Source organism: Anopheles stephensi, chromosome 3 (assembly GCF_013141755.1).
Source record: "Anopheles stephensi strain Indian chromosome 3, UCI_ANSTEP_V1.0, whole genome shotgun sequence".
NCBI classification, from domain to species: domain Eukaryota; kingdom Metazoa; phylum Arthropoda; class Insecta; order Diptera; family Culicidae; genus Anopheles; species Anopheles stephensi.
This window is the reverse complement of record NC_050203.1, coordinates 42595001-42620890: the sequence shown is the minus strand read 5'-3', so window position 1 is coordinate 42620890 and position 25890 is coordinate 42595001. Positions and strand designations below refer to the sequence as shown.

The 25890-nt window shown below is 47.7% G+C and overlaps 3 protein-coding genes across 3 annotated transcripts in view; 1 reads left to right on the top strand and 2 right to left on the bottom strand.

The window, feature by feature from the left end:
- Window positions 1-1460: 1460 nt before the first annotated feature.
- Window positions 1461-3346, bottom strand: LOC118509207. The gene is made up of 2 exons (XM_036049480.1): window positions 2360-3346; window positions 1461-1539 (listed from the first exon to the last, which is right to left on the bottom strand). The coding sequence occupies exons 1-2, from the start codon at window positions 2749-2751 to the stop codon at window positions 1461-1463; spliced, it is 471 nt and encodes a 156-aa protein (XP_035905373.1). The 5' UTR covers window positions 2752-3346.
- A 438-nt stretch (window positions 3347-3784) lies between these two features.
- LOC118512398 overlaps window positions 3785-25890 on the bottom strand; it is a 40651-nt gene continuing 18545 nt past the window's right edge. The window contains 8 exon segments of the mRNA XM_036056780.1: window positions 3785-7985; window positions 8097-8247; window positions 8348-8811; window positions 9153-9928; window positions 10096-10352; window positions 10531-13987; window positions 24578-24642; window positions 24864-25890. The exon segment at window positions 24864-25890 is cut by the window's right edge and continues 11 nt beyond it. Coding sequence (XP_035912673.1) covers window positions 6513-7985; window positions 8097-8247; window positions 8348-8811; window positions 9153-9928; window positions 10096-10352; window positions 10531-13987; window positions 24578-24642; window positions 24864-25890 — 7670 coding nt within the window. The 3' untranslated portion in view covers window positions 3785-6512.
- Window positions 21605-24330, top strand: LOC118512400. Its single transcript, XM_036056782.1, has 2 exons — window positions 21605-23072; window positions 23257-24330. The coding sequence occupies exons 1-2, from the start codon at window positions 21837-21839 to the stop codon at window positions 24043-24045; spliced, it is 2025 nt and encodes a 674-aa protein (XP_035912675.1). The 5' UTR covers window positions 21605-21836; the 3' UTR covers window positions 24046-24330.

The following is a 25890-nucleotide window of genomic DNA, read 5'->3' as shown; positions in this document are numbered from 1 at the left end:
GTGGACTATGCGGACAATAAGGAGTCTGTACGCTGCTTTCCTACTGATGGCTATGATGCATTTAGCACAGAATGACTTGGGAAGTGATGAAATTCTTACCAGAGAAACAAAACTCAACCTTCCTTCCCTTCCTTTCATTACTATGTGTACTTGGATCGCAAACCTACTGCGATTGTTTCGACTCCTCAACAACGACATTCCTCAACTGAAAATGTATGGATTTTGACATACACCGACTTCAAAAGTCTCAATGACTGCGTCTGTCAAAATCCATGCGAGATAGTTGGAAATCAGATCAGAGAGGGTTCCGGCACTCGTTCCTTAGCATGCGACAAATGTTGGAGAAGCTCGATTGCTATGCCGCACATACGACAGCATAGCCTGACGCAAGGAGGTCGTTAGCCATTTCGGTTTGACAGGCTTACTTATCAGGAGAATGTGGAACGGAAACACTCTTTTCATTCGCGCCTTTTATCACCACCAAGGGCCTGCGCCAGGGAAATATACACTAGACAGGCAGGTTAATCTGGCCCTGGCTCCGTGGCACGGTGTTAGAATTTTCAACGACCATACAATCCAGATTCCAGGCTGAGGCGCTGGCCTTGAACCCCACAGAACAGGGGCTCAAATCCCATCCAGATCATCGCCTCCGCGCACGCAGGGCTGACGACTACTTTGCTACAGGTAAAATTAAGTCACAGAAAGCCAGAAATTGCAGGTCGAGATCTCTCCAGGTTGTACTGTCAAGTAAGAAGAAGAAGAAGACACCTTAGGTATGAGGCTTTCTTATGCAGCAGAAGTTTGCAGAAGGATCCGGCAATCCGAATGGAAGATCTCCTCCTCCGATAAAAAAGTGGTTCTGGCTACCAACCGGAAATACTAACGCCACTAAAGAGTATGTAAGTAAGTAAGTAAGTAAGTAACATCATCATGTTGGCCAACTCTTTTAAAGATCACGTCGTCGTGACATGGCCCGGCCAACAATAGATTTCCAGGATACTAGATCCCTGGCTGCAGCTTCCCATCCGTGTAAGCACCCGTGTCTCCGACAGGTCTCCCTTCACGCTCCTTCGTTGACGGTCGCTTCGGTCGCTGACGAATACCTTCTTGGCGGGGCATGAGTCCGGCATCCTCATAACATGCCCCAGCCATCGTATCCTGCCGGCCTTCGCCACCGTCAGGATGTCCGGTTCGCCGTATAGCTCAGCAAGCTCGTGGTTCATCCTTCTCCTTCACACTCCATGCTCGAACACACCGCCAAAGATGATCCGGAGGATGCGTCGCTCGAACACGCCCAGAGCGTTTGCATCCTCCGCCCGAATGGTCCAAGACTCGTGGCCATATAGGCATGTTCAATACTCTCACTCTGCACTGCACCTCGTTCATCGTGGCCCTTAACAGCCGGATCAACTTTCCTGGATAGTGGTGCAGCTGCATGATGTTCCATAACTCATTCCCATCTATGGTATTGTAGGCCACCTTGAAGTCGATAAAGAGGATGTGCGTAGGGATCTTACGCTCTCGGCACTTCTGGAGGACCTGCCGAAGAGTAAGAATTTGATCGGTGGTGGATTTGCCTCCAACAAACCCAGCTTGGTAGCTTCCGACGAAATCCATAGCAAGGGGGGGCAAGTCTGCAGAACAAGATCTGGGACAGGATTTTATCAGGCGGCATTGAGGACTGAAATAGCACGACAGTTCGAGCATTCCAATCTGTCGCCCTTTTTGTAGACTGGGTGAATGACGCCCTGCTTCCACTGCTCCGGTAATTCTTCCTGTTGCTAGATTCTCGTGATAAGCTGGTGCCTTTCGACGGTAAGCCTCTCGGGCCCCATCTTGAAGAGGTCGGCCGCCAGCCCATCACTACCGGCAGCCTTGTTGCATTTAAGCTGCTCGATGGCGCTGGCTATCTCATCCAGAGATGGCGGAGGCACTTCGACTTCTGCACTATTGCTGTCACTGATGTTGTTGCTGTGTTGCTGCTGCTGTTGGCTTGTTCTGCTACTTGTACCAACCCTATCCTGTCTCTCCTCCGTTCAGGTGCCCTTCTTTTACGATGTGATATTGCCGAGATACACAAGAATAGGACACACCGTCAATACTTTACTAAGCTACCACTTATTTATTAGTATGTGTGCACGCGTGTCACCGCACCACCACGGTTCTTTTCTGTTCGGTTGCTGAATCTTGACTCCCCGGAGATAACGATCTCGATCCCATGGAGATAACGATCTCGCTTTTTACAAACCCAAAGGAGGCACGAGTGTCCTTTTTTATACCGATGAGAGGCTTCTCACGGAGAAAGCATGTGAGTGTCCGTCTTCGTATGCACCCAACACCTTCGAAGTAGCACTTTCACCTTTCGATCACCTTTCGCTCGTCTGTCAGGAGATTTCCGTCTGCGTCCCGGCACATCGCGGTTTTAGGAGCAAATCCACTCCGCGCCTCTTTCAACCTCCTGTAAAACGAGCGGATGTCCCCCGACTGAGAGAGCTTTGCCAGCAGCTGTTCATCTGACTCTTCGAAGCGGCGCTTCTTTTCCTGGAAGAGCAGGGTCGACTGTCTGTGTTCCACCTTACGCCAGTGGTCTCCGAGGGGCATTGCGGTGTTGTCGTCCGAAAGCGTTTCCCCGAGCGCTACCGCATACCTCTCCGCCACATCAGCACGTTTCAGTTGATCCAGATTGAGCCTTGGGATAGGCTTGCTCCGTTGGTTGTTGACCACGGAGAGTTTCTGGTGCAGCTTTACCATTTACCAGGCGACGGTCCGTGTCGATGTTTGCGCCTCTGTATGTTTTCACGTCGATAATATCCGAGAAGTGCCTTCCGTCTATCAGAGCGTGGTCGATTTGGGAATAGGTTTGTAGTGGTGATCTCCAGGTATAGCTGAACCGCGGTGCTTGCTGGAAAAAGGTGCTACGAATGCTCATATGCTTGGAGGACCAAATTGAGGCAAAATTGATAAGCCTGAAGCCGTTGTCGTTTGTCAGCTGGTGGGCGCTGAAGCTTCCTATCGTCGGTTTGAATGCCTCCTCCCGATCGACCTGAGCATTAAAGTCCCCGATGACAATTTCGACGTCGTGTTGTGGGCAGCGGTCGTACTCCCTCTCCAGCTGCGTAAAGAAGAGCTCCTTCTCGTTATCGGTGCTCCCAAGGTGCGGACTGTGCACATTTAAGATGCTCACTCAACCTGCACATTCGCTCATTGACTGGCCACCATCCAATCACTCGCTGTTGCATAGCACCTAGCACCATGAACGCGGTACCGAGCACACGCGTTTCACCTCCACCTTGGTAGATGGCGTATCATTGTACCCTTCCAGCGCACCTCCTGAAGTGCTACTATCTTGAAGCCGCGGGTCTGGACCTCATCTAACAGGATTCTGGGTGGTGAGGTGCTTCCGTCAGATGTAAGGGATCTGCCTGCCTGGAACCTCCTTTGTCGTTGGAGGGCCTACGCATCATTGCTTAATGTCGCATGGGATGCCAGCAGAGAAAGGGACAACCAGCCGCACCCAACATGGAGAACAGACGTTGGCCATCCCCCCGTCCCCCGCTCAATTTAGCCATATGACCCATCCTCCCAAGGGGTTGGGGTTTTCCCCGTGTATCCAAGCTCAGACTTATCGGAGAAATATGTTACCGTTCTGTACGCCGTGGACGTATTGAGTCGGAAGTAGGGTATGGAGATCCTATAGCATCCTTCTTCAAGAGGCGTCAGGCGTCAGGCGAGTAAGTAGCAGCCGTTCGGTAAGGGTTACAAAAGCAAACGCAAACTCCACATCTTAACTTCATGTACATTTTCAGTTTATTTTCTTTACTTCTTTGTTTGTTTACTTTTAGTTACGTGTTATCTCACTATCTACTCGGTCTTATATTCATATCATATCGGTTTGCATTTGTTGCTGCTTCTTCTCTCGCTCTTCCTTCCTCAGTTCGTCTCATATATCCACTGCATCATCATCATCATCATCATCATCGCCTTGATCATCTACAAGTTACAAGAAGACTGCTTTGTATTATCTTGTCTCCACGCTTGTGTTCCGTGCAGTAGCAGTAGCTTTTGTATGGTTTCCTATTATGTTTTTGTTTCTTCTTCCTATTACAACTTTTTATCATCGATTTAGTAGCATTCACTCAGATGCTATTCGTGTGTGTGTGTGTGTGTGTGTGTTGTATTTTTCTTACATATAAATTTGCAATATACTTTACTCCCCCCCCCCTCCCCTCTCTCCCCCTCGTCCTTCTCGTGCTTTTCTCTGTATTTAATGCATATTCTAATCATTTTTCGTAACCGATAAATTACTCGCTGGAAAAATAAAATGAACAAAATCGATTATACATTATAATGCCGTAAACTAAGAAACATTAAAGGAAGAAAAAATAGGATTAACAGAAAAACAAAGATTGCCGTTCCTAACGCTCATCTGCAGCGTATTTGTATTGTTTGCATATTTTCTCTCTCTCTCTCTCTCTCCTCTCTCTATCTCTCTTTTGTATGTAGGTTTCATCATTCTTCTGTCCTTTCTGTCTCATTGCTGTACATAGTGTGAGGGCTGGTTGGCTGTTGTTCTTCGTCTGCTTGAGTAATGTCCTTGCCAACAACAGTTAGCTGCTGCTTGCTACTCCAACGTCTTCTACTACTAATCCATTAGTATCATCTTCAGCTTCACTTCACATATTCGCCCCTTTCTTTTCATGTTTGCTTATCATCCATCCATATCCGTATACCGATAATATTCGCTTCACAAACCAAAACCCAAACAAGACACACACAAATGTACACATTCAATCATCAAGAAGGGCAGTCGTCGTCGCCGCCGTCGTCGTCTAAGGTCCAGTGTATGGTCGTGGTTGCGATCTTTGCAGCAACGTAATTCAAACACATGATCAAGCCATATTCACAGTTATAAAAAAAAAAACGGCAGTCCTTCCTTTATTTTACACACACGCATCTCACCCCCGTCGTCCTTGCGCAGCGCAGCAGGGAAGCAACAAGCGGTTACCGAATAATGTCGCATGGGGGGGCGCATGGTGGCTTATTTCATCTTATCTCTTCGCCACCCAACCACAGCTCATCCTTTTATTCTGTGCCTCGTACGGCTTAATAATGTTGCTTTTATACTATCAACAGCTGCTTTAGCTTGTTTTTTTCGGAACTGTGTCTGTGTCTGTGTGAGTGTGTGTTTGAAGGTATGTGGTAGTTTGTGTGTACAAGCATCTATCAACTTGGAATTGATCTCTATATATCTTTCCACATCAATTCCACCTCTAATTTCATATCTGGTTTCCCTTTTTAAGATTTTCACCCCAGGAATATTAAAAAGAAACAAACGAGGAAGAGCTTCGTCGATCGATACACAATCCATAAAAGAGTCACGAACGAAACATTCAATCATGCAAAATGTTTTCGTAAAGATGTGTTTAATGAAAAAACAAATTGTGGCGGCGTTTGCTTTTGAATTATTTTTTTAATAGTCATTTTTAAACGTTATAAAATCATGTAAAATATACGTTTGACAAAGACGGATTACAGGGCTTTTCAGTTGACGCTGTAGAAGCATCCATTCTAGTTGGCATGGGAACGGCTTCAGAAGACAGGGGAATCAACTTCCTTTTCCCTATCATCTCAAGCCGTTCCCATGCCAACTAGCATTGTTTACCATTTCATCTAAGGAGCCGACGAAAAGAATGGATGCTTCTACAATGCTTTCAACTGAAAAGCCCGGTATTATCGAATACTATACCCAATAGTAGTAAAACAAAACCACATATTCCTGCTGCTCCTCGGTAGTGTAAGTAGTACTAATAAAATTTAAAAAAAGGTAGTTGTTGTCATTCCTTAAGCTTCACGGGCACCCGATCAATCTACTACATATGCTCGCTCTCTCGCTCTCTCTCTCTTTTTCCCTGTCTCGCGCGTTCAAGTGTGGGTTTTTTTCTTCTTATGACTTTTAAACTGCGATTATTGCTTTCTCGTTTGTCTAATGTATGGCGCATATGAAGTGTGGTTTAATATTGTGTGTTGGTTTGTTTTGTTTTGTTTGTTTGTTATATTGTGGTGTGTGTGTGTGTGTTTGTTTTCTGTGGCATATGCAGGTAAAATTCGTTCGCCCTCCGTCGTTTTCAGCGTCGTCACATCCAGAGTTGTCTTGTTTGCACGCATCATTTCTTCGCGCACCAAACACGCGTCATTGTAAGCACAATTGTTCAGTGTTTCAAGAGAAGCGCTCAGACTTTTTCGCATCTTACCGCAGTGGTGTGACATGCAAAAGCTGACCCACACCACCACAACCCAACACCGTTAACGGATAAGAATCCACCACCAACAAGTCGAATGAATGTTTCAGTTGACTCCTAGCCATCACCGGAATGCCAATTACCTTCCGAGTGCACAAAAAACAAAGAAAAAAACTGATGCATAATACACATTAACTGTACGGGGACCCCGGACCGACCAACCGAGAGACAATCCTTCCCCGCCCGCATTCCGCGCATCATAGTTCACCACCCTTAATCTTCATCGCTGAGTGCTTCGTACTGAGCAGACAGCAGTGGTTTCGGTTCCATGGCAGGTGCACCGCCGTGACGATCGTCAGTCAGCACACCACCGGCACCACCGGGACCGTTACCACCGGCCGCACTGTTCAATCCGATCGCGCTATTAGGACCGCCAACGCCGGGACTGCTGCCGGCAAGGATCATCCCGGCGGTGTTGATGGATTTCATGCCGCCAACGCTGCTACTGCCACTGCCTCCGGCGGCTCCCATCATCGTCGTCGCTATGGAAGTGGTAGCGGATGAGGCCGAAGATGAAGGATGGCCGGAGGTGGAGGAAGTAGTTGGTGGTGGAGCCCCACTGGCGACCGTAAGGGCACTGAACGGATACGCGTACGTTGGTGGGGTTGTGAAGGTCGTGATCGGTTGCTGATGGTACGTGCTGTGGACAATTGCCGGACTCGTGGTAGTCGAGCCGGATGTGGAGGACAGCAAGGACGAGGGTGCCGAATGTTGCGGGTACTGCTGAGACTGTTTTTGCTCTTCCATCGACGAATGGTGCGATTGTTGCTGCTGCTGCTGCCCAACATCGCTTCCTCCCGAGGCAGGAGTGCCACTACGATCAATCAAACCCATCTCCTTCACGTGATGGTGAGCGGATGCCGGATGTGGGGAGAGGTTTTGAAAACTGCGGGGAGAAGATTGCTGACGATCGACATTTCGATTTCCACTGCCGCCTCCACCTCCAGCTCCACCACCACCACTGCTGCCATCAACCACTACAACCATCGACGCGTCCGACGAGGCTCGCTTCTCGTCCTCAGTGCGCATTGCTTCGACGATACGATTTTTTACGTAAAAATCTAACACAAAGTTATCCCGCCCTCCGGCAGCACCGGCATGAGGGCCTCCTCCTCCACCTCCACCTCCACCTCCCGCTCCAGCAACACCACGACCCAAATGTTGTGCACCCGGATGGAAGAATTGTTGTGCGTCGGGTGAAACGGATTCGTGGAATTTATTTCTTGGTCCAGGCGATTGTGCCAATCGTATGATGTGGCGATCTTCCGGCGTCACTCGGCCAGGACCTTTCGGCGTTTCATGTACACGTTGTTGTTGCATTTGTTCCTCCTTGCCTGATGTTGTTGCCACCGATGCGGGCCGCCGATGCTTCCAGTGATCGGCTGCCAGAATCGCTTCCGCACCGGCAGTGCCTGCCGATGCCGCACCGTACGGTATCATTGGTGGCCGCAGCGACAGATATGGGTTCGGGTTCGGTGAGTAATCCTTCGCTATGATCGATTCCGTCAGCTCGCCGAGCGTGATGTTTTTCACGCCACTGAGATTGTTTCCACTCATTCCACTTCCATCTCCTCGTCTGTGGTGCGGATGCACGCTGTCCGAATCCAAATCGACGTTTATTACGTTCGGCGAATGGGATTTACTGCCATTAATCTCACTTATCACCTGCTGCATAGCCATGGAACGCTGAAGGCAGACGAGCAACAACAACAATAAAGAGCACGTTAATATTACACCCGGTTAAGCTTTAAGTTAAATAACACTTCAAGCGGGCTTGGCTGGATGCTAAATACTTACGTATGGTGTCCTGTGAGAATCCCGTATCGACTGCATTGGGGGTGGTTCGACCGCGGTTTGGCTGATCTGATGTGTAATGATAGCATCAATCAAATTGGCTGCTGTGAGTGACCCATCCGAGGTAGTGCGAGCGCCCATCAATTCGATCGCTCTGAAACGTATACACGATACACAGGGGTTGGTTAGCAGCCCGTGTTTACCGTTTCCCTTTACAAACAATCCTCCCGCCTTCATGAACAACGTTTTCTTACCTGTCTCGTCGATCTGGTAAAAACCCTTCGTAGTGTTGCTTTCTTCGGCGCTCCTCTGCCTCCTGATGCCGATCGAGACGCTCGCGATCGCGATGCAGCTGATCGCGTGCCTGCTGTTCACGTTCCAGCTCACGTCTCTCGCGATGATCACGCTCACGTTCGCGCTCCCGCTCGCGTTCACGTTCGCGTTCCCGCTCGCGATCACGATCACGTTCCCGCTCTCGTTCACGGTCACGTTCGCGCTCTCGCTCACGGTCACGATGATCACGCTCCCGATCCCGCTCGCGTTCTGCCCTTTCCACCATAATCGAGCGCTCTAGTTCAACGCGCTCTCGGAAGTTTAGCTCATCGCGACGATCCCGCTGCTCCGCATGAGGATCCCGTTGATACGACGGAATAGGCCCCAGCTGTTGCAACGAAGGTTGCATCGGAGATTGCTGCTGATGTCGACGCTGCATGTCAACCTGTTTCGAAAAAGCAACACATCTTGTTAAAGTATTTGCGAAACTTTACCCCCGGATTCCCCCACTTCTTTCTACATTTTTTCCGATTTTTTTAAGGGGCTATCAACTGTCGTCAGAAGCCATCTTGTAAGGCATTTTTTGTATAAGTATTCGGCTTTTTTGACAGTGCGCGACTTTCGGATCATTCCCATTGATTTCAAACGAAGGGAAATGACCTGCTCACATGGAGGAACTGGGGCGCAAAATTGCATTTCCATTTCGCATTTAGACAAGAATCGCGACAGAAGTTATTTTTAGGTCAAATATTTGAAACACTCTGCAGTATTAGTGCTCGAACATACCTGCTGTTGTCGCAATGTGAGATGGGCGACAGCTGCTGCTGCTGCCGCTTGTTGCTGTTGATGCAAATGATGCTGCAGCTGCTGCTGCTGCTGTTGCTTCTGGTGCTGCTGCTGCTGCTGTTGTTGCTTCTGGTGTTCCTGCTCACTGTCTGGATTTTCCTGCTGCTGTTGCGCTGGATGATGCTGCTGTGGTTGCGGATTCTGTTGCGATCCCATGGACGACGACGGTGGCTGAGACTGTTTCGCTTGCTGATGTTGCGAATGCGGCGGCGGCGGCGGTTGTGGCGATTGTGGTGGCTGATTTTGGAACTGCTGATGAGCTTGGGATTGCGTTTGGTGCTGCGAATGTGCCTGTGACTGGCCTTTCGAGTGTTCCAGTGACTGCAATTTGCCTGGCTCCTGCAACTGCCCTTTGTTGGACTGCTGATCCTGCGATTGCTGCTGTGAGTGCAGCTGCTGGTGCAATTGTTGTTGCTGTGTTTGCTGCTGATGCGATTGGTGCAACTGTTGTTGGGAGGCTTGTTTGGCCTGCTGCTGCTGATGATGATGTTGTTGCTGATGATGGAAAGGTATCATGCTAGGATGCTGATAGCGCATGTCGTGATGATGGGCAGAAGAAACGGACAACCCCGACGACAGCGTTGGCGGCGGCGGCGGCTGTTGTTGCTGCTGCTGCTGCTGCTGTTGATCGATTACCGACCGTTTTGCATCGTCTTTGTGCGGAACGGTCATCGGCGGCTGTTGCACTGCTAAATCGACGAACGAAGTAAATGCATCTGCAACCGAAACGTAATGGTAAAAAAAATGTCAAAAATGGCAACAACCATGTTCTGCTGGAAACAGGAACCTATTCTCCTCCATCTGACTCATTCGAAATGGATATTTCTTTGAAAAAGCTAGGAAAATCACATTTTTCCAAACCAATTTTACATATGTTGCATACCTTGAAGATAGTGATGAGGCGGCAGCGGTGTTGGCAAGTGATAGCGAGGCGCTGGACTTGGCGGTTTGGAAGAGGCACTACCTCCCCCGACGACCATCGCTACACTGCCTGTATTGCCACTGTTACTACCTCCATTGCCCGGTCCGCTACTGCTCGCACTGTTGCTGCTAGTATTATGACGCTGTATAACGCCTTGCCGCTGTGGCGGTGGTGGAGTTCGATGTGGACTAGACGTATTACTATACACCGGTGAGATTCTGCAATTGAAAAATGTACAATTCATCAAACACTGATTATAAACATTGATCATAATATTGGTGATTGGTCATAATGGTGATTTTTTGTTAAAACCACAAAACAGTGTAATGCTGCTTTACTTAACCTTCTTTATTAATGAGTTCTCTAATGACCCAGACACAAACAAAAAACGCGTACCTGTTCACATGATCTGCAGCTGGTGACGTACGACTAAGATAGTCGTTCTGCGCTTGCCGGCTACTGACAATACCCAACGGGGACGCACCAACCACGTTGCTTCCCACAAGTCCGTAAATTGATCCCGGCGGCATCGACAGTGGAGTAGGACCGCCTACCGTGCTGCTCCGTGGCAAAGGAGATTCTTTTCCGGAGCGTCCGCCGGCAGCTGAGTTCACAACCAAAGGTACAACGCCAGAAGAACCGACCGGTCCACTGCCACCAGCTCCCGCAGCTCGGCCCTGCATCTGCTGTGACGTTATGTAGTCATTCATAATGATTTGCCTCGAGCTGAGCTGCTGAGAAGTTGGTTCAAGCGACGAGTACGCTGCCACACCTGGAGCTCCATTGCCATTGCCTCCGCCAACGCCACGCACTCCCGCCCCGTAAGGACTAAACTGAATGGGTAGAGCATGACCACCAGGCACTACTATCGTCTGGGCCGGACTCTGGCGCTTGTAGTCGTATGCGGACGAGTTGGAGCGCTTGTCCGGTAACAGTCCTCCACTGCCCCCATGCACAGGAGTGCCTTGCGTTATGGAGCCGATGAATTTGTCACTCATTATAACAGGCGACGAAGATGCACCCGGTCGTCCACCGGCAGCTACCGATGATGATGGTGGCGTTTGGCGCAGAAGATGATTTTCGTACCGCGGGCTTAATGTTGCCGTAGAGGCCGACTGACCTTGAATGATTAACTGGGTTTGCTGCTGCTGCTGCTGCTGTTGTTGTTGCTGCTGCTGCTGCTGTTGCTGTTGTTGCTGTACGGGCGTGCCATGCGTAATAGAACCTCCTTTCGGTACCCCGCTGACCGATCCACTGCCCGCCATCTTGGGACTTAGCTTGGGAGTGTTCTTTCCCTTCGGTCCTCCACTACCAGACAGTGGTGGAGGCGGCGTAAGCGAGGACAACGTTGACTGACGTCCTGGGCCGGATGGTACCTGCATCGGTATTCCTCCACTGCTCTGCCCCGGACCGGCGCCAAGCGGGGGTATGCTGAGGTACGTGGCCCCGGTACCTGATGGCGATTTCGTTAACGGTCGACCCATGGCATCGGAAGGCGCACCCGACCCGGGCGGATGGTAGCTCACGTACGGCCCGCCCCCTCCTACAATTCCCACAACAGTGGACGACGATGGAATGTTCGGTCCGGAAAACGCACCATCTGTTCGATATACCGTCACCGATGCACCGTGCGAGTTTGGTGGTCCCGGATGACCAAGATGGAACTTACTGTTAACATTATTGTTATTTCCACTGTTGGACCCGGTGCCGTTGCTTCCGCCCGAGGGACCACCACCGAGATGGTGGTTGCTATTGCTGTGGCTGTGTGCCGGGGGTGGCGGAAAGCTTCCACCTCCACTGTTGCTGTTGCCAACAACCTCCACTAGCTTTGTTGCCGCCGAGGACGCAACAGCCATGGCCTCCGTACGGGGCGTTTTTTTAATGCTGAGATCCAACGTCTGCGGTTCATCGTTCGGCGTACGCACGACCGAGGAGTTCAAATTGGACGATGCTCCAAGATGCATAGAATGTGGAATGGGTGTGATAGTAGCTGGTATTTGACCACCCAGTGCATGATGATGACTTAACTGTACATGACCACCGACGAGCGGGGGCGGCAGGGATGAATGCTGCTGCTGTTGCCCTCCTGGCGATGCAATTATTTGTCCATGAGAGTTTACCACCGTAATACCTAAGCTAGACACTGGCATCGAAAGCTGATTCGGTTGCTGCGCAGACTGGGACGACGATACGGTCGAACCTCCTACACCAGCAATCGACTGAGCAACGCCTGGCGCTGAGGCAAGCACCACCTTCGGCCCATCGCGATAATCTCTCATCATCGATGACGCTGTAGACGAAGCGTTTGTTCCCGATGAAGACACGGATGAAGCCGAGCCAGGTACGCCGCCGCCAAGTTGAAGTTGCTGCTGTCCAGCGGAAACAGGAGGAGCACCACCGCTCCCAAACTGCAGGTCACGTAACCCTGGGGGAGGCGGCTTACCAGTTGCCGTCAAGGAATTATTCTTTAGCGATCTCTCAATCACGTTTAACACCACGTCCCGTACATTCAGTGCCGAGCTGAGGTCACTACCAGCACCACCACCACCACCACCACCACCACCACCGCCTCCGATGGCATTGGTTCGTGGACCATTCGATTGCTGCTGAGCGCTGTTGATGGAGTTGTGCAGCATCGCAATTCCCGAGCTATGATGCAATGGAGGTGGGTAGTGTGCATGCGGTATGGGAGGATGTGGAAGAGAAACTTTAGGGCTCTGTCTGTTCGCCGGAGACGATTCATTCTCTTCGTCTGCTGTTTCTGTCGCAGAACTATCATACTCTTCTGTGTGTCGTAATGGTTTCCTCGGTTGAGGTTGACCGGGCGGAAGCAAGCGCTCATCCTCGTACGCCACGCCACTACCTCCCGAAGACGTCGAAGAAGAGGAACCAGTAATCGTCGTCGCCGTTGTTTTCGGTGGAGGTGCAAGAGAAATTGTCACCTCGCTGCCACTACCACCGGCGCTGTTGCCCGCGCTACTACTATTGCCAATAACGCCGGATGATACGCTGCTCCCTCCACCACCACCTAGCATAATTATGCCACCCTCGTCTAGCTTCGTTGTAGTCGCACCTTCCGAGAGGGAGGTACCGTCATTAGCGTTGCCCTTCGTCCCCACCGTCACATTGCCGAGCGAAACGCCCGTTCCACCGCCTGCATTGCCGCTGGTTGGACTTTCGGCCGACGCTGTCGTGTCACTGTCACCGTCCCGCTCATCCGAAGACGACGATCCAGCACTCAGGTCCGACTCGTCCCCATCCGTCATGGCCGGACGACTATCCTCGCTGGGATGCAGCTTGTAGTATTCGTTCAATGCTACATCAAGCCCATACTTTTTCTGATAGTAAAAGTAGAAGTTTTTGTGAGCAAGGGCAGGCTTCGACAGCGTCTCCGCAAACTGGTTCCATTTCGGGCCATATTCTTGCAATAATTTTTTCAACCGGTTAACCTCGTCCTCGGTGAGTACGGTGCTACCCAGCAGATGGGGCCCCATCTTGCGCCGAATGCGCGTTAAACATGCCGAACAGCATTTGCTCACATTCGGTGGTATTTGAAGCTCTTGCACGATCGGGTCACGTATTTCGGGGGCCAGCTCGAACAACCGTGGCGGAAGGTTGCGGAAACGCTTCACACGATCTTTCGGGTTCGGGCAGGTCGGAAGCGGACAGTGAGTGTAGCGCGATTTGACCGATTTACATTGACAGCTATTGCAGATTCTCGCCCCGGCAGGTATCTCTGCCTCCGGTATGCCGTACTGCGCGGCGCGACTTCGCTCGATGGGTCGAGTACGTGAACATAACTCTGTTTTGCAGATGAAACACGTGTGTAGCGCACCTGTAACGTTTGTTTTGTCTGCAAAGAGAAAGAGAGAGTGAGAGAAAAAATCATTTAAACGGATTTGTAACTTTTAGATAATTCATAAAATATTTAAAAAATGGTTGAGTTATCCTTTATTACTGTATAAACTGTACGTATCCGCTCTATTACAAGTCGTACAACAGCAAACAGGATTAAGACCTATTATAAATGGTTGGTGCATAAAACAGATTACCTAACCATTTTTTCCGTTGAGCCAGAACTCACCCAGAACGAAAATATGAAGTAAAGAACTTTGTAAAGCGCAATTATTACCGGAGTAATTATTTCGGCAAAACATTCGTTAGGTAGCCGAGGGACCGAGAGAAAGGGCAAGTTTCTAAGCAAGGAAGACCATGTGCAGGCTCTAGCTGGCTCTTTACAGTCAGGGCCCACTGCCAATACACGCCCTCGCAGAATCAACACATGCAACAAACAAGCAAGGCAAGCAAGAATCCGTTTCCAAAATTGCGCACCTAATGCCAACTCCAACTCTCCTTCTCCATCATCATCTACCATCGGTCTCCTCCATCGGACATCGTCACGCGCACATAACTTATGTACCATCATTACCGGATGACTTTTGGGACGAAAACCGAGCAAACAACCGTTTGGGTTTGGTGATACCGCGCTACCGCCAGGCCGAAGTGGATTCCACTTGATCATATTATTTTATATTTCATGGGAAATGTAGCGTTAATGTTAAATTCATCTCGCCAACACCTAATCAACTACCACCAACCACCGCTTTTGCAAGTGAAACATTGCGACCGGAGCAAGGGTAAAATATGAATTTGAACATCGCGCATTCAACCAGCGTCCTTCAAGGAGCGGAGAGGCTCACTCATCATCATCATGGTCGTAACCCACGGCACCACCAAACCCCACCCACACGCGCCGCGAGGCCGTCACCGTCGTCGTCCACCAATCAAACTGGAGCTGTGATAAAGGCGCTGACAGAGCACGGGAAAATCGTTCAAATACTCTAACAAACTAACTGGCGCGGTAGCTGGCGGGCTGGCTGGCTGGCTGGCTGGCTGGCACACTGATTGCTTACTCGCTTTTTCGCTCCTTTAACCACTCACTCATTCATTTAATTAATTCAATTTAATTAATGCGCGCGAATGATTCCCCCAACGGGAAATGTTATCGAGTTTCACAAAGTTGTGTACTTCTTTTCTTTGCCCTGTACTTGTGCACTTTTTCGACGAAACTTGCTCAACCGATGTAGAGGCGAAGAACATTCATGGTTTCATATTCGGCAGAAACTTTCCGAGAACAATACATTTATGAGAACAAGCTAATTGTGAGCAAGCAATTGGTTTCATGCGTTTCTCCGCACACTCAATGATGCTCAGGAGCAGCGGGGATGAATGATCTATCTGCTCATAAAACTGGAATCGTAAATTCCATTACAGATTGTTTGTTTGCAACCGAACGGGTAACAACGACATTTGCAACCAATTTGCATGTCAATATCCGTTTCGTGTCGTGTTGCCAAAAAGTTTTTAGTGAAATCCTGCTCGTTGTCTGCTCAATACCCTAACACGCTCGCCAAAACCAATCGATTAGCATCGTCGTAACTTTTCCAACAATTCCAACGAACCGCGAATGGTAAACCCAAACGCATCGCATTTACGCCCTTCGTTAGTCCCCACATGTTTGTATTATGGATGTCAATTATGATTTATTATTTAAATATAATTACAATCATTCCCATGCTTATCGAAACGATCAATAATGTATGCTTACTAGCACTAGAATCCGCTTCTGCTAGCTAAGGTTATTTACTAGTCGGTAGTCCCCGGTCCGTGTCCACCCCGCTATGTAACGGTGGGGACCAACGTGTTCTAGTCGGCAGTAAACATGGCTCAATTTGAATCTACATGTTAAACAAATATATCGATTTGGGAATGATGCGCTTTCGTGTGCGGTTCGCTGCATGCCCATGTAACATTTAGCTAAGCCACAGACAGTACGTACGTACGTACGTACGTTAGTAGTTATGAACGTTTTTTTTATTTTATTTTGAAAAGTGAGTGAGTTTTATAAAGCCCAAAACAAAAACCCGCAACATCTCCAGTTCAGTTTTACAAAAAAAGAAAAGCAAGCAAAACTATCTCTCATCGACAGCTCTGCACCAAGGACGAAGCCGTATCTTGCCACAGTAAAATCAAAATCCCACGATGCAGGTTTTAATACACAGCACAGGAGCACTTTCCAAAATGATACCGTCATCCATCCATCCGTCCACTCGCAAAGCCATTTCTCTTTCGCCCATTAGCCAACCACCGACACACGTTAATATTTTCCACGAGTAATTGAATCAAAATATCGCCAAGATAAACAACCCGATTCAGGGATCGATGCGAACATATGCAGAATTGACAGATACCGCGAAATTAAACGGAATGCCCACTGCTGCATGCATGCCCCCTTTCTTCTGCTCCGGTTGGCACGCGCTCGCGCCCGCACACACACACACACACACACACACGCTCATACGAAAAGCACAAATCACGCATCCACAACCGAACACAGTCGGGCAACTACCGTTCAGGTTTGTCAAATCGAGAAAGCCAGTTCAGCCTTCTCGAAGACTCGGATGTCGTTCAGCATAAAATCATTGCCCGCAGCCAGCCACAAAGCAATTGAGCTCCCCCAATTGAGATTAATGGAAGCATTACATTATCCGATTCTTCGACCAATTTGACACTACTGAACCGGACTGCCAAAGCACAACACTCGCTCCGGGCCGGGCTACAATAACGCTCCGGAGTTGATACGCTTGGTGCAGCAGCAAACATCATATCGATTAGCGCGCGGAAACCCACTCGAGTGTCCATTTTTCCTCTAATCCCTTACCGCCGGATGACAATCAAGGATGGAGCGAACCCTGCGAATCCACGTAACTAGCATTTATTTTACAACAACGAAGTGTGTACGGGGATCCATCCACCCAACCAACCCCACACCCAATCGGAAGAGGATGGAAGGATATGGATCATCTCCAGCGGAAGTGGAAGATGCTACAAACGGACATCAAATCGAAATTGGATCGCTTTGGATTTTGTTCAGCCATTTTCACCATTTTGCAAACGGATTCTCCCATCCGCATCCGCATGGCATGGGAGGCGGCCGCACTTTTACTCCGTCACTTTACTGCTCCCCCCCCCCCCCTCTGCTAGCTGATGATCTTGCCGCCCGTCATGCACTGGACAATTGGCAAGGTGGGCCGGCGGGTGGGTTCTGTGTGATTAAACGCATCCACCGCTTTGTGCTGTTACTACAACACATCGGAGCACCACAATTCGATGCTCGCATCGTACAGATGAATAATTAAATCATTTTGCGATGGAATTCCGATGGGACAATGAAATTTACGCGACTCAATAACGGATTTTGGGTTACATATTCTGTTAGAATAGGGAGCAGTTGTAGTGTGACCATCGCAATTTCACCCAGCGAAAAGAGAGAGAGAGAGAGAGAGAGAGAGAGAGAGAGAATGCGCATCTTTTGCACTTTGATAAGTTTACAACAAACTGTTACATGAGTTCGTCCTGTTCTTTGTGCAATTTTACAAATATTACTAATTTCATTACAATAATTGACAAACCGATGCATCAATAAATAGGCATTGAAGCATCCGATGTTAGCGTGTTTGATGGTTCTGATTGTGTTGTAAAGTCATTTTTATTATTAGTACTAAACTGTATTAGGTATGCAAGCTTCTATTCAAATCCTAACTCTATCGCCTGACTATTTCACCTCGTTTGTATGCAGCAATAAGAAACGTCATTTGGAATAGTTAACAATTTTCTTCTCCCTAAAATAACGAAGCACAGCCATCCAACATTGCTCACCACCAACCAATTATAAAGCGTTAAAAAAGTATTCCTAAAAAAGGAAACCAAAAAAACAGACACAGTGTAGAATTGGGTCCCGAGCCGAGGCGGCCGGATCGTACCGATTAGCCGAGTGAGTACGTTGCCATGGGCGGCAAGGAAAAATTCTTCATATAAAATCCACAAATTAGTATAATTGCATTAATTTTTAATATATTCACAAATACCAATATGAACAAAGAAGAACTGAGGGTGAAAGGACAGTGCAGTACAAAAAAAACGGATTGTCCTTTGTACCTACTCTCTTGATCGCACTCTCTCGCTTCCTCCTGCCTTGCTGTGCCTATCCTGCTCGCCACCTCGATGATGTCTATTCGGTCCGGTCCGGCGGGTGGGCTTGGGTTTGTCGTGCCCCTTTTGCCGGACCCGGACGCCGGTATCATTCCTCTCCTTCTCTCCTCTCTCCTCCTCTGCATCATCTATCGCAATCGTTAAGCTCTCCCTCACTGTCTTTCTTTCGCATTTTTACCTACGAACCTACAAACTTTCAAAGATATTTCACCCTTTTTGCCCATCACGTCCGTCGTCGTTGTTCACAATTTTTCATTTCCAGTCCCCTTCTGTCCGCCCAACTGCTCACCGTCGGTGATGAGTGGCCAACGCTATTTCAACTCACCAAAGGGAATTGATAATAAAAAGTGGTTTAAATGAACGACACCAACAATCGTATGAAGCACAGTTATCAAAAGGGAACCATCTTTATCGCATGCTTCCTCCCGACAGGAAGGCAAGGACGGGCGGATTTCACGTGCGGGAACACAGCAAAAGAAGGAAGCGGAGATTAAAGAATATGTTCAGATTTGCGCTCGCACGTTGCGCTTGGTAGGTGGTAGCGGCGAGAATGTACACTATTAAGAATGTTCTGTGTATCTTCGATTTAGGAAAACGATAGCTCACCCTCCCGAGGGATGAGGACTAAATGCCATGCTGAGGATTAAAAAACAACAAACGATATGGAAAGTAGCAACAAAGAACCAATCATGCGAGAAGCCAACTTGAAAATTACAGTAGGTAGCCCACCCATCTGTACAAAAAAGGTGACTTCATGAAGAACAGTCAACAATTTGATATGCGATAGATTCGATTTAATTAGGTCTGAAACAAATCCAAATAAACGACACGAAGGATCAACAAGTTGTCTCTTACTCGAGCAGCGTGCATTCTAAAAAGCGCAAATGTTCCTTGTTCCTTGTAATATTCGTCAGCGAGTAAAATATTCGGACATCAGCAGGATGATGCATGATGCCTTTCTTTATTCATCGTCCTTTCTTGTGTACTTTCGTTCCTCTCGTATAACGCGAAAAAAAAAACATCATAAAAGCACATAAAATTACACTCTGCTCGCGCAAACGAAACCACCTTCAAATATTTGCTGTCATTTCGGAAGATTTCAACCATGCTCGGTCGAAAGTTACCCCATTGTCGATAAGTTAATACTGGTGATATCGTCATCGTCGTGTCATCTCGTCGTCGTTTTCGGCGTTCTACCCTTCTTCTTTCTTGTACAATGCGCTGCCGCCCCTCTGCTCCTTTTAGCGCAGGGCACACACCGCACCCCCTCTCTTTGCGCACAGGCGGCCAATTTTGCATACACTTCGTTTTTCTTATTTGCAAACCATTAACAAAAAATGCCATTTATAAAAAAAAAACGGCGAAACAACGGTACACGATAAAGCGATGGAACATGGAATGCGCGAGCAAATTGCCTTTAGCACAACAAACGATGAGTTTGTTATAAATCCACCTCAATTTGGGAATAGGAAGGAAAACTCCGTGACTTTGATATGCACGGACAGACAAATTGGAAAAGGATAGAATCAGAGAGAGAGAGAAAGAGAGAATTGCTCACATTCTTATTATGCACGCGGCAGATTCGCACCCCGAATGTTATTCATTTTTCCATCTCTCAATTTACAGCTCTAAATATAAATTTCAATAATTTATGTTTGTTTGACGACTACACAAGTTTGATTTCGTTTATCATTCTAGATTTTAATTTCCAAATCTGTTGACAATTGCAGACCCAACTCTTGCTATCTAACAACAATTGCTATATTTCCTGTGTTAGATAGTTTACTTTTTTAGTGACACAAGACTAAATTAATAATCATTAATACATAGTCAAGCAATTTAAAACAAAAACCTAAATATTATCAAAGAAACTCTTACTTGCCCTATTGTTTGTGTTTTGTGGAAGATTTATTGACTTGTCTATACTGTTCAGTGTATAACCACCGTGCCCGAAAATCAAACAAACGTGTGCGTATTCAAAAGTACTTTGAAAGGTACCGCCAATTTAGCAAACCGCAACGGTGGGAACTGGAAAAAATAAATCTGTTGTTTCATTTATTTCCCAGCGGTACATCCGAGCGGTCTGCTACGAAAGCTCACGGCACGGAGAAGTGCGATACAAACAGAAACGCCAACAAAAAAAAACACAACAGCAATACCAACCAGAACACAGCAAAAACCGTGCATTTTCTCCCTTTAGGCAAGGACTCGTTTTTTTTTTTTTTGCCGTCCATCCTCCCACTTCGCTCGCTGGAAAACACGAGTGTTCCGGCATTTATCCTATCTTCCACGAATCTAAGTTCACATTTTCGAGGCACCGTCAGTCACCGGTGCCTCGGTTGCGGTAGCGCTGCGGTTGCGGTCCGGCGTTCCCCCGGACAGTTATATCATATCGGCAAGCGAGTCAGCGAAAAAATCATAGATGAAATTGTTAAACAAATACTCTCAACTTGATTCGATTTTTTTGCTGTACCTCGGACCCCCCTTCCATACCCACATTCAGCGCTCCTCCCCTCCCTGTAGGAATTCTCTTTAGACTTGTCTGCACAAATGGCATCTCAGAAGCGGCTGCGATCGCTTCGAATGAAGCGCGTTCAAGAACCGTTTTCTTTTCCATTTACTTACATACAACAAAAAAAAGGTATGTCTCTCCGAAATCTCCCCTCTGGGTCCAGCAGTTTAGGGACACATTCATCCTGCAAATACTGCACGTTTCTTCCCACTTCATTCCACTGTCCACTATGCAGTACTTGCACAAATTCATTTTGTGGTGATCAGTATTCATTGCGTTTCGTTGAAACTCAACTACAAAGAAGCAAAGCAATAATTGCTTCAAAAATTATAAATTTATACCAAAGTTTAATCAAAACTGCAAGAACATCTTACAACATCAGCCATACAGTTCTGTTACAAATGTAAGAAAACAATTCTGCAAACACACCAAATATTCAATTAAAACTCTCTTCTACGTTCATCTCTACTAATAGCGGAATAATATGTACTACTGTTGATACTTTTTGTACTGTTTTTAACAATATTCCCGCCGTACCCCTCAGTTATTATCCATAACTTGTTGTTTAACAACCTTTATATGTCTTCATATCTCTTCAAGTACTCTCTTGGCTTCCAGTTTGCTCTCCAGGACTCTCCAGCACTGGTGCCTTCTCAATGTATTGCTTTACTGCTCTATCTCTCACCTGCTTTTCACGTAGCAGCTCGTGTGCCCATTTTCTCCCAATGAGCTAATCTCTCGTATGTGTTTTCCACGATCATCTCATGCTGCGCATAGCCTGCGAGAGGGAAAGCGTGTGCCTATGTACTCCTGTCCCGCTTGTAATTAAATATGCGGAGCATCCAAAAGTGACTAAGGAATCGTGCGTTCAAATTCAATTCATTGCCAACCGCCAACGAGGTAAGGTCGGAAAGTTCGGAACTCGTGGTCGTGGAAAACTGGTTCGTGAACATGTGCGAATAAGCGTTCGTCGTTACTCGCTCCTAGTGTCAGGTGGATTCTCATGTTTACAAAATCGGGTATCCTTTATTGGATCATGCTAAATTAAGTGGTGCGGCTGTGTGCTTTGTGAATCTAACTTCCGTTGTATTCGATCGTATGTGGCAATAGAAACGGAGACAAGCTTCGACAAATTTCCATGTTTGGTACCTGGGCTAATCCGAATGCACCGGACGTGATCCTGGAGGTAGGACCACATCCTTGCAGCACACGTTACGCTGCTCATGCCGCACTGCTCGCCACGCACAGCGGATATCTCAGAGCTGCTATTCGAACGCTGGATCAACACCAAAACAATCCAGCTGGCCCATTACGACGAGTTCTACAACATCATTCGGGAGTTGGTACAACGGCGGAAATATGCTCGCTACCAGCCACACCGAACGCGACCTCCTTGCTGTATCTGCCGAATGTGACACCGGAGCAATTCACACCGTTACTATCGTACATGTACACAGGCTATCTGGATCTTACGATGGACAACATCTTCGGAGTTCTTCTAGCGACCCATTTGCTTCATATGCCAAGGGCACTTGAGCTATGCCGGACGTATCTGTCGTCATCCTCCAATGCTACTAACGCTTCTACTTGCACTTCCATATCCGGCGATTCCTCCTTACAGCAGCGCGCTTATTTTAACACAAAGCCAGAAGCAGCAGTGAGTTCTGCATTTGCAGCAGCCAACAGCACATCCAGACTAGTTCGTCCGATTGCGAGTAAAGCGATGGCGACTGTGGGATTAAGTTTTATTGCACCTCCTACCGCATCGCAGATAAATCTGCTTCCAAGTGCATCCTTCCGCAGTCTCGGAGATACGGTTCATGACATATCAAGTGAACATCCAGAGGAAGCAGAGCCACAGCACGAAGCTCATTCCCCTTCACAAAGTCCCATAAGTGTAACGCGATATGAGGAAGAAAGCATAGCGCCTTTGTCACCACAAAGTTCGCCCCTCTTAGAAAGCGACACCAAAGATATTAACGACGATCGCAAATGTAACGAAAATATATCCAAGCCAGAAGATACGCTTGGTAAAACACACGACCGTACTTCAGACGTACCCGCAACACTAGATTGCGAGAATCGATCGAAAAACAATCATCCCAAAACTTTCGCCAAACGGCAGAAGGTTCATCAGCCAGACGTGGCTAATGACGGTACAACAAATGGAGTGATCGTCGATATTGCGAGCTGTGATGGACCTGTACGATTTCGGAGGGTGCTAAACGTCATGTACGGTTGTAACAAAAATAACCGAACGGCAGACTATTCGGAAACATCTAAAGAGGACGCATTCAGTTTAGCAGACAACGGAAGCAATGCAAAGAAACGAGCTTCACGATCATTGCGCTATGCATCGTCCTTTCACCAACAGGTAAGACCGGCAGTGATTCGTCTCGATTGCTTATCAGGACGAAACGTTATCAATTTAGTGCTACTAACAATTACTGCAATTCAATTGGTTGACTCAAAATGACCAATCGACAGCAGTTGGTACGCGTCATTATCCAATCGTATTATTAACCACGCAATATTTTGGTTTCACTACTCGTCCACAGATGGCGCGCAACATCAGCAACACAGGAAAGCTCGCGTACGAAAGCTCGTCCTCGTCGTCGAACAGTAGTTCTCAAAAATATCAACACCAGCAAACCCGGCTGCAGTCAGCTGTTGCTGCTCCACAATTTGTACTGTCGCAGGATGACGAACAGAAGGACGAAAACAGTCAAGAGGACGTTGCAGCCTGTAATGCGGAATCCATCGCCGATACTGCAGGAAACGCCAGCTACACTTGTGTGTACTGCAAACACACATTTAAATCGCATTACTGTTACCAGAAGCACGCTAAAAGACACCTTATACCTCTCTGCCTGGACAACAAATCAACTACTGCAGCCTACAGCGCGTCCACGGCGAAACATGCATCACACACAGCAGCTGGTCACCCGAGGCCGGCGGTGTACGATGCACGTCGCCGATCACACCAAAGTTCCAGTTCCACCACCAACAGCGGCGGCAGCGGGGGCAGCAGTAATGCATTCAAAAGGGAAGTGAAACCCCTCGACATGAACGTGCAGTATTATCCGTGTAAAACGTGCGGTAGCAAGTTTCCTAGTTACTATTTTGTGCACAAGCATAGAAAACTTTGTCACACAGAGGACGAAGACGATACGACAAACCTCAGTACAACAAGTACGGCTTCCACGAGCACGCCTGTCGGCAGCATTTCCAAAGAGAGCCACGGGACGAACGCTGTTCAAGCGGAATCTAGCACTGGTGCCGAAGCGCGGTTAGAGTTTCTAGCGAATGTAGATCGCACACCGCCCCAAGTAGTAGAGCCGCATTAATAATTGTAACGAGCTTTTAGATACTGTTAGAGATTCGTAGCAACTTAAATCACCTTCAACTTTTCATGGAACACCGACATGACATACATATCCCAAATATCACAGATATAGAAAGCAAATGTAGGAAAATAAAGACGTATTTGCAAACTGAACTCAACCACAACGAAACTGTTATTAAATAATTTGGGATAAAACTGCAACAAAACTCCCTTTTTCTAGCATCTTTGGAATGAAAATAAATGCATTCTTTCTCGAGGAAGGTGTGCACGGGTACCTTCTTACGTACGTGTAGCTTTGGTTTCTTAGCAAGAACAGAAGGCCATTATTTGCTATGTAAACCAATGCTCTCTTTAACAATACGCAAGTAAGTCATATTGTCGAACAACTGTGTGTGTGTAACACATACTCTAGTAAAATGTGAAGATAAACTTTTGCCAAACACCATCGTTATGAGCCAATCAAAGAGATGGTCTTTTGCGCATTATTATGGACGATCTGCACAACATTATTTTAAACAAAAGGTGATTCTTACCTTCCGGGATGTCCGAAATGCCTGATTCGTTGATATTTTCATCTTTACGTTTGTTCAATGAGTCACTGTGGAAAAAAATACAGAGTTGATTAGTATTACGAAATCGTTTCACGAACAGCTAGCTAATCCAGCGAAGTCAAATTAATCTTAGTTCGCGTGTCGCATCGAAACAAAACTTATCCTTTGTGAACAACGAATTGAAGAAATGCTTTGAGTTCCATGCGGCTCGCGGACCCTTTGTTTGACATGCCGGAGTTAAGGCTATACGTTAAGGGACCATGCTCACCTTGCGTTAATTTCTTCCTTGAGGTGTTGAATGTCGTCTTTAGCACTGCCAAGCTTGCTACTTACGACACTCGCTACCACCGACCCGAGCGTTAGTTCCACCGTCGATGGTAAAGATTGGTTCGTGCTAGAACTCAACGATAACAAATCGGGTTTCACACCATTTATCGGAATGTTAGACAACGCCATTGTAGCGGCTGGTATAACATACGAAACGCCAATACTATTTTCCACGGAGGAAGCGTTCGTCGCGCCTGCAACAACTGGCGGTTGCGCTGCTGCTGTTGGTTCGATCTTCCCAGATGCAGTTGAAGTGGAAGTGATTCCCGTCCCGCTAACAACTTTAGCGCTGGTCGAGGATTTCGATGATAGTGCATCAACTCCTGTATCACTGCCCATCAATCCTTCCACGCAGGAAGCTAAATTCGTCACCGTTGTCACTGCAGCAGACGCTCCTGCTGTCGTCGTCGTATGCATCGTTCCCGTAGAGACGCTCAATTCGTTTTCATTGGTCTTGGACGAAATGTCTGCCGAATCGCCACCAGCTGTAGCACTGGTATTGTTGCTAGCCGTAGCTCCATTGCTGTTGGCGTTTGATTCATTTGCGCTGCCCATAGTGGTGGTGGTATTACTGTTACTGCTGTTAGTAGCATTACTGCTGCTGTTGGCGTTGTTGCTACTGTTACCACCAGCAGACGTTACGGTAGAGGCGGCAACCGACACAGACACGCCGTAGCCGCTGGGAGATGATAGGGACGAAGAGTTGGTATTGCAACTACCACTAATGCTGCCGTTGTTACCCGTGCCAGTGGCATCGTTGATCGCGTTAGTATTATTAGTAACACTATTATTACTACTGCTGCTGGGGATATTGTTGCCGCTGCAGCCATTATTATTATTGCTGGCGGGCACGGTATTTGATGACGGATTTGTAGTGACATTGACAACATTAGATGTCGCATTACTTCCTATCGTACTATTTGTTGAATTCGCGGCGCGATCACGGCCTACAGTCTTTTGTTGTTGTT